This window comes from Tupaia chinensis, unplaced genomic scaffold (assembly GCF_000334495.1).
Source record: "Tupaia chinensis unplaced genomic scaffold, TupChi_1.0 Scaffold000101_1, whole genome shotgun sequence".
NCBI classification, from domain to species: Eukaryota; Metazoa; Chordata; class Mammalia; order Scandentia; family Tupaiidae; genus Tupaia; species Tupaia belangeri.
The window spans coordinates 1,829,866-1,839,373 of NW_006159565.1; the positions used below are offsets into that span (position 1 = coordinate 1,829,866).

At 40.1% G+C, this 9,508-nt stretch overlaps 1 protein-coding gene across 2 annotated transcripts in view; it reads left to right on the plus strand.

Annotated features, from left to right (window-relative positions):
• WIPI2 (WD repeat domain, phosphoinositide interacting 2) overlaps positions 1-9,508 on the plus strand; it is a 47,855-nt gene that overhangs the window by 31,522 nt on the left and 6,825 nt on the right. For both annotated transcript variants that reach the window (XM_014585964.2, XM_014585965.2), the window contains exons 4-8: positions 2,721-2,890; positions 4,393-4,489; positions 4,921-5,018; positions 6,372-6,464; positions 8,289-8,359. In XM_014585964.2, coding sequence (XP_014441450.1) covers positions 2,721-2,890; positions 4,393-4,489; positions 4,921-5,018; positions 6,372-6,464; positions 8,289-8,359 — 529 coding nt within the window. The remainder of the gene's footprint in view (positions 1-2,720; positions 2,891-4,392; positions 4,490-4,920; positions 5,019-6,371; positions 6,465-8,288; positions 8,360-9,508) is intronic.

The following is a 9,508-nucleotide window of genomic DNA, read 5'->3' on the forward strand; positions in this document are numbered from 1 at the left end:
ATGTATTGCACCAAAAAGCATTAAGCCCCTCAACAAGGGGTGTCCTGAAATGAGTCACAGCAGGCCATTGGCTGCAAGTGAAGAATGGTTACACAAATTCAGGAGCAAGATTGGACTGAAACATACAGTGGAGAGGCTGCATCTGCTGGTGAAGAAGCTGCTGCCACATGAGTTCAGTACAGTAGATACTTTGAGAGAGACATGACAGTCACATAGCTTTTATTACAGTGTAATGCCATAATTGTTCTAATTTATTAATAGTTATTTTTGTCAGTCTCTTTCTGTACCTGATTTATAAATTTTTTGATGAAATAGAATTTTATGACTTTTTATTTTTTAAGTTTTTGTTATTTTTATACATTTAATCACATATATCTTTACAGTGTATTACAGTTCTTTTTCAGACAATGCATATCAGTCAAGAAAAAGACATTCCTATCCACAACCTCATCATCAAATAGATTTTCATAATTTTTTCAGATTATTATTATTATTTATTCTCATTATTTTTTTATTTTTAAATTATTATTCAAATATTAAATCGCTATACCTGATTTATAAATTAAACTGTTATCATAGGTATTTATGTATAGGGGGGAAAATCTGTGTATAGGGTTTGGGGCTGATTTTTTTCCCACTGGGGATCTTGAAACATCCCTTGAGGATAAGAAAGTCTTGCCTGTAGTATGTCCCAGTCCTGGAATTAATAAATCCGCAGGTCTCTTATTTCTCAATTGAGGAAATTGACACCCAGGTCTTAAAACTAGTTACAGCAGAAGTCAAAATGTGGTTTTTAAGTTATTTTCCTGAGGACCCACCCCTCTGAATCACCATTACTTCCCCAGTACTTTCCAGTGCACTGTAGTGCTTGGTTAGTACATATGTTGAAATGATTAGTTAGGGCCAGCAGATAGCGTGGAGATTACAGTGCTGGATCCCACATGGCTTACAGAGCAGTTCAAGTCCCAGCAGCTAGAAAATCACACTGGGTGCATGTATCTGTGTGCCCAAAATCTCAAAAGGAGACTGGAAGAGAAGGGACTGGGGCATGGCCATCCACCCAGTGGATAATTTCTCACTTTCCCTTTGTCTCTCTGTTCTTTAGCAAAAAAAAAAAGGAGAAAAAAAAAAAAAACAAACTTTTCCAAGAACTGTTTTACTATTTAGGTGTAGCACTTCTCTGAGACTGTTGCATATGAGATCAGCCCATTTTTATATAGGACCCAGTTCAAGAGATTGTTTTTGTAAAAACTGGTGCTTTAAAGACTTTGGGGAATATCCAAAAATGTAGTGATAAGGTTCATTTTCAACCACCTAATAATCAGTGTGTAAGGAGCTCCTCCTCTGTGCCAAGCGGCATCAGATGTGGGTACAGTCATGGACAGGTCAGACATGGCCTGACCTTGGACCCTCTGGATAGCAGCTGCTATTCAAGGGGATTGTTGTGACTGCTAGAGGTGAGAAGAATGGGGTGTAATTGAGTGAGTCTGTGTATGCAGCCCCAAATCTGGAAGACTGAGCTAAATGAAAGGAGCAGGCTGGATAGTGATAAAGGGTGATGATCTGCAGGGCTCTAGCCTGGAGGTTGGCTTCCCTGCTCTCCTGATCTACTGCACAACAAGCAGAAATCTCATCATATCTTGACACCCATGTCAATTTCCTGAGGAAAAGAGAGGTCTGGTCAGAGAACATGAATGTCTGCTCCTTGGGGAAATTATTTTTTACTGCACATGATTGACATTCCAGGTTACCTGTTTTCTCCCCAGAGTTTGCTTGTCCTTAGTGTCTGAGCACTGCCTCATGCAGGCACTGTTCTCAGCACCAGATATACATCAGTTGATTCAAGCAGGCAAAGATCCCTGGTTTATACTAGCAGGGTCCTCCTGATTGTGCCCTTGATTGAGAATCAGATCCTGGAAGGAGTTGGTGCCTACTCTGAGATGTTGCTGGGCAGAGAGGCTAAGGGTAGGTCCCTGGCCTCGCTGGGTCCCTCAGCTTTGGCACCTCCCCAGCTGTAGCAGTTGCTTGCCTTTGTTCCCTTAGAATAAAGATTAATTTGCTGCTGTAGGAAAGAAGTGAATATGACTTGTGTGGACTGTCTAGGTAAAAGCAGCTGAATAAACAGCTACAATATAAAGAGTTTAGAACCATGACTTAATTTTACTGCCTCTTCCATTTTAAGAAATAGCAAAGTCTTATACTATGTATATGTATTTTAAACAAGTACATACCACGCTGCTTTGGATATGTATGGCTCTAGCTAACATTGGTGTGTTAGTACTTAGGCTTGGTGTTCAGCACACTAGGCAGTCAAATTCATGTTGAAATGATACCATGGATTTTTCTAGAAATTGTGATTTAGTAACGTGGATTCTTAGATCTTAGTCTTTTGCTTATGTAGTAGTTTGGTTTCTAAACTTGCAAAGGTGTTTAAGTCCAGCCACAGGGCTTATTTTGAAGAATCAATTTAAGTAATTCTATAATTGGTCTTTTGTGGAATTTTCATATAGGAACATCCTTATCTATAGTGGAAACATTCCTGAGGCTCCAGATAATCAGAATTTCCGTACTCTCCCATAATCAGAATTTCTAGCCACATGACCAGCCACCTATAATGCACCCCATAATGTTCTACTTTACATGTCACTCTCTGTGAGCAGATTCTCCCCGTTGCCAAGGAGATAACTGATATCTTTGTATTACTCTTTTTCTCATTTCAGCTGACACTGAAGATGTATGCATTGTAGAAAGGTTGTTCTCAAGCAGCTTAGTGGCCATCGTTAGCCTCAAAGCTCCTAGGAAGCTAAAAGTTTGCCACTTTAAGAAGGGAACCGAGATCTGCAACTATAGCTATTCTAACACAATACTGGCTGTGAAGCTGAACAGGCAGGTAAGTAATGCTCTTGTTCAAATCTGACTGCCGGGGTGCTCTGCCCACCACTTGTCAGCATGGCTGCAGTTGTCTCAACAAGGCCTACATCCAGGTCCCTTTGCCAGCTCTGCCATTACCTGCTGCCTCTTGCCCACATTGCTGTGCACTGATCCTTCACCCCACCACTGACTACTGCTCTCCCATCTCCCCAGCTCTGCTGAAACCATTCCATTCATGATGAATGGCTCTGCGTCTGTTAGATTATTTTATGCATCCTTTGAGACACGAATCTTAACCATCCTTTTGTATACCTGTATACACCATTCATAGAGTTGATATCATAGTTTTTGGTTTTATTTATATTACATTGTTTTGCATTTAAAACGTTTTACCTTTTAAAACTCTAACAGACTCTTTGCTTTTATAAGGAAATTTAACCTTTAAGATGAAGGACTTACTACTGTTTTTTATATCTTCCCTTAAACTAGCAAGAATGTCTGGACAGGGTGAGGACTTGGTGAATAGCCCTTGAGTTTAATTCATGATCCTGTCACCTGGCTTGTACTGTCTTACAAAATAACAGCAATGCCCATGAGATCCTTTGTGTTTTCTGTTTATAGCGGTGCTCTGTGCAGGGCAGGTTAGTGAAGTACCAGTTAGGAAATGTCCATTACGACAGCTGGTAGTCATAGCAGAGATACAGTGACTGGATAAAATAGTTGCAGTGAAGGCTCTGAGTGTACATGACTGCAACTGGGAATTGGCTCGTTAGCTGACAAAGTTAGTTAAAATGGGAAATGATAGGACAGAAACTGAGCAGCCCTAATCTAAAAAATCTGAAATGCTCCAAAGTTCAAAACTTTCTGAGTGCTGACATGATGCCACAAGTGGAAATTCCACATCTGTCCTTACCTGACAGGTTGCAGTCAAAATACTGCAATATAAAGATAGGGTATAAAAATTACCTTTGGGTTAGATGTAAAGGTGTATATGAAACATAAATGAATTTTGTGTTTAGACTTAGATCCCATCCCCAGATACCTCATTATGTACATTTTTGATGGTACATCTATAAGTCCAAGTCTGCATTAGTTTTCTTTAGAACAGAAAAAGAACTTGGAAAATCAGCTGCGTGCAAAATGAAATTTTATACTTTAAAAGTGTCTAGGCTTTTATTTTCATTGTACCCATTCTTTATTCAACATCAGTGTTTAAAGGCAGTTTACCATTAGCAAATCTATCCAAAGCACACTTTCCTTAGCTACAGCTTATGTGATACTGAAGTAAATCGCCTGGTTATAATTCCTCGTACTGCTGGCATCAGTAATCGTGGCTGGCACAGCTGGCTCTAGACTCCACTGACTAGTATTGGAAAGCCATCTGTATCCTCTACGCCTTGTGCATCTGGTCTGCATGTTCTGGAAGGAATCGAGGAGTCAGTTAAGTGAAGATCAGGGGGCATGTTTTGTATTGGACATTTTTTCATGCTTGATTTTCTTTGTTTTTCATTTCTATTCTAGAGGCTGATAGTATGCCTAGAAGAGTCTCTGTATATACATAACATTCGGGACATGAAGGTACTACATACAATCAGGGAGACCCCCCCAAACCCTGCAGGTAAATTGATTTGTGAGAAGAGAATCCTGCTTTTCTGATTTTGCCTTTTAAAGATAAGCTATAGGTGAGAGAAATTTTTTTCTCTTTGTAGGTTCCACAGATGAGACAGATTTTAAAAGTATTGATCTTAAGCCAAGCAGCCTTCCTACTGATGCTGGTCTTGTGACCATATAAATTCATTAGTTTGATCAACTTTCAATTTTGCGTTTACTGATCAATTCAAACCAAAGGCCTTTAATCTGTTCTTATTATATGATGTCACTAGAGATGGTGGTTTGGGGTACATAACTTTAAAACAAAAGAATGAACAAGGTTGTAGTAGAGCTATTTTTGACTTCTACATGTTTTGTTAAATTAATGCTAAATAATATATAACAACCAGGACAGAAATCCTCTAAGACTGCATTTTGTTCTTCATGTATTATTCACAGGCTTGTGTGCACTATCCATAAACAATGACAATTGTTACTTGGCATATCCGGGAAGTGCAACCATTGGAGAGGTGCAGGTCTTTGACACCATTAACTTGGTGAGATTCCTTTTGTTCTTGGATAACTCTTGAAAATGTATCTTTTTTCTAAAGAGAAGTGCTCTGGTATCTGGCATCCTGTTTGTTTGGCTCTGCAGTACAGTGTTCACTGCTATTTTAATGGCAAAGCAGGTCTGATTAATTCTGCCTCCAGGTCTATGACTAAGTTAACACATGTACTGAACTTCTAGCAGTGTGAGTGAAGGAATGTAGAAAACTCTGGATAGATAGCTTGTTTTTTTTTAAAAAAAAAAAAAAAAAGTTTGAGCAGGGGCCAGCAGGTAGCATTGTGGCTAAGATGCTGGACCTCCCACATGGCTGACCACAGTTCATATCCTGGATCTGGTGACTTGCTTTCTCATTTTCCTACTCTCTCTCTTTCTCTGTCTCTCTCTGGTGATTGTATGTACCCTATAGCAAATTGAAAAATAATAATAAATAAAATTAGGTAAATAATCTTTTTTTATATATTTAACTTTATTTTAATTTGACCAGATAGGGACAGAGTGGGAGAAGCAGAGTGAGAAAGCAAGCCCCCAGATCTGGGACTCCAACCATGGTCAGCCATGTGGGAGGAGTCCAGTGCCCTTTACCACCACACTGCCTACCAGTCCCCCTTTTTTTTATTTTCACAGAAAGATTTTTCCTGTAGGGCACGTGTGCTCACTGGAGAGACAGAAAGAGATAGAAAGCAAGAAATCACCCCAGGGGGGATGACCATGCCACAGTCTCTTTTCCTCCATTCTCCTCTCAGGATCTTGGGCACGCACACACGCACAGATGCCCAGTGTGAGTTTTAAGCCACCGGGTCCAGGACTTGAACTGCAGTTAACTACATGGGAGTCCAATGACATAGCCATTATGCCATCTGCTGGTCCCAAGTAAATAATAATTTTTTTGGAGAGGTTTTTGCTATAGGGCACATGTGCTTGCCAGAAAGACAGAGACAGAAAGTGAGAAATCACTCCCCAGGGGGATGGCCACACTGCAATCCCTTCTCCTCCATTCTCCTCTCAGAATGTTGGACACACATGCACACGCGCCTGGCGTGAGTTTAAGCCACCAGGTCCGGAACTCGAACTGTAGTCAACTACGTGGGAATCCAGCGACATAGCCATTATGCCAACTACTGGTCCCAGTAAATGATTCTTAAAAAAAAAAAAAAAAAAAATTTAAGCAGCATACCCTTGGACCCTACCCCCAGTAAGTCAGGTGGATTTGTATTTGTATTAACTGTCAATGGTGTTTTATTATAGTAACAGCTAGTCAGTATTTCAGTGTCTTGACCAAATAGTAGTGCAAGGGAAAGACTCTTGTTGCATGGAAGTCACATTTTATTGGTTTCCCTTTCAGAGAGCTGCAAACATGATCCCAGCTCATGACAGTCCTTTAGCGGCATTGGCTTTTGATGCAAGTGGAACCAAACTTGCCACTGCTTCAGAGAAGGTGAGTCTCTTGTAGCCCTGTAGAAACTAGCACAAAGGCTTCGATGGACTTTTTCATCTCACTCACAGAGTGAAGTGACCAAACAAGTTTTTATATCCCCAGGTTCGAGAAAAGGAAAGATAATAACCTGCTAGTCAGGCTGTCCATGTGGGCTGCCACAGAGTGAGTGAATCTCGTATACTGCCATTGTCCAACAAGAAGGCTAATAGGTATTTCTGGTAGCTAGAAATGTACAAAAGAGGTGAAAATGCCATTTGTAACCACACCACTCACGTAGTGCATTTTTAATTACAAAACTAACATATGACTATAAAGAGTTAAAGCAACTGAATCTCACATGGCCTACTTCGTGGTTCAAGTCCTGGACCCTGTGGCATGAAACACATCATGCGCATGTGCCTCTGTGCCCCAAATCCTGAGAGAATGGATGAGAAGGGATTATATCATGGCCATCCCTCTCAGGGAGCGCTTTCTCTCCTCCCTCCTCCCTCCTCCTCCTCCTCCTTCTTCTCTCTCTCTCTCTCTCTCTGGCAAGCGCACACACCCTCTAGCAAAAACTTAAAAAAAAAAAAAAGCATAATTCTATTTTCCAGTTGATCTAAATACTTTTCAGTGTATTTTATTCTTTTTTAGTTAAGGAAATAAGTCATACTATATGTGTAATTTATCATTGTCATTTAAGTGTGCATAATATTGCATCTCTAATTAAAAATATTTTTTTGTAATGGCTGTACAAATATTTAATCATCATCCTTTTAGGACATTGACATTGATGTTGTTTATAATATGTTGTTATTATAGATTAATATTGGGTTGTTGAAAGTCATGCATTTTTGCAAAGAAAAACAAAAAAATTTGTTGTGACTTTCCAAAAAACCTAATATATTTAAATAAATATAAATATATAAATCTTTTTTAAATACACATTTTGTTAGGTCCACATGTATCTATACGTAACTTGTATATTTCGATTTAAGTTTTATATTACTTGTGAGTGTGAGTTATCATGGTATGTGGTTCATTGTCAAATTCTTAATTCTTTTTTTTTTTTTTTTTTTTTTTTAGTTTTCTACATGGTTCATGTGCTCACTAGAAAGAGACAGAGTGAGAAAGTGAAAAGTCACCTTCCAGGAGGGATGGTCTTTCTGCAATACCTTCTCTCCATTATCTTCTGGGGATTTTTGGGCATGCACGCACACACACGGTGTGTTTTCCAAGCTACCAGATCCAGGACTTGAACCACACAGTTGGCTATATGGGATCCAGCCACCTTAGCAATCATGCCATCAGCTGGCCATATATACATTTCTAGGTTAAAAGAATGTGGCCTTTTCCCTTTTGTTTTTTTCTTTCTTTCTTTTAGTTAATTGCTAGAGGGTACTTGTGCTTTCCAGAGAACACGTGTGCTGGCCAGAAAGAGAGGGTAAAAGCACCCCTAATGGGGTGTGGTCACACCACATTTCCATCCTGTTGGAACTCTAGGCACACATGCCTGCTGTGTTCTTCATGCCACTGGGGCCAGGACTCGAACTTGTGGTTTGCACAAGACCCCTTGGGGAATTCAGGCACTAAGACTCAAAATTCCCTCATGGCCCAGAGCAGAGCTGTCACTGAAAATGTACCATGTGGTTCATTTCTAGTTTGATGTAAAAGAAATAGAAAAAAATCTGCTTTTACTCAGATGCATATATATATATATACATGTGTGTGTATGTATATGTATATATGTATACACGTGTATATATATATATATATATATATACACACACACACACATACACGTACATACATACATACATACATATTTTTTTTTCCTTGTTATAGGGGACCGTGATTAGGGTATTTTCCATTCCAGAGGGTCAAAAACTCTTTGAGTTCCGGAGAGGAGTTAAAAGGTAAATATAACATCTTCATAATTTATTCTAGAGGTTGTATTTCCATTTCAGGTTTTTATTATCTGTGACCAAACAAAGTGAAAACTTAAACACTGAGGAAATTCCAGGTAAATACAGGAGCATTTTAAACCCATTTGGATTACCAGTTGAAATTTGGAGTCAGCCTTGTCATGGGAGGTAAAGAACATGTTTATAAAAGCAAACTAGGTTTTCACCTGTGTGGATTTTCACCAACCTGGATTTGGTTAACTGCTAGAGAACCTAAGAGCTGGGCACTCACATAGCCAGGCCAGGCGCTAGGCATTTATCTAGGCACTTAATCTCCGCAGCCTGCCCTGAGATTGCAGAATGATGATCTCATCTGGTTAGCTCGCTACTCTCAGAATACCTCCCAGCTCCCCTTTCACCAACTGAAGATGGCTTTGGCTTTTTCTTTGAAAAAGAACCCGTAAGTTACAGTTTGCAGTCCTCAAAAGTTCCCAGCCAGGCTGCAGACCTTCCTGCATTTGAACTTGGCATGCTTTCCTAACTCTTGCCTCATGGGCAGGAAGGGCCTCCCCCATGTGGAAAAATAAGGCAGGTGAGACTTGAGCTAGAACTCTACATATGGCTCAGATTCGTGGGTACCACCTACAGCTGTGGTCCTCAGGAAGCACTACTCAGACTTTGGTTCTCTGGTTCCTCATCTCACATGGAAATATAATAAATGGTACTGACCTTTCCAAGACTGGTCACTGAAGCAGAAGATGCTTGTTCCTCAGGAAGTATTCAGTAACTTGCAGCTTTGCCTATCCTCTATGGGATGTGGGGTCAGTCTCAAAGATGGAGCAGACCTGCTTTAGTGTTCTTATCTTAAAAGCCAAAACTCCACAGCCCCTTCTAGTCTGCCTCCTGTTTTCCTTGGTCTTCCTTACACCACACATTTCTAGATTCTTCTTGTTTTGCTATTCCTGCTCAGTTTCCACCTTCTGTGTCTGATTTCTAGTTCAGGAGGAACCTTTACCCCACAAAATAACCTGATAGCCATCCTAACCTAAGCTCTCTATGTGTGCTGAGCTCCTGGCTGGATGTCCAACCCTGGCTCCTCCTTGAGGTGAATTTATATTCTCCTGCCTGCTGACCATTGGACACCTCAGGCAGCCAGGTCAC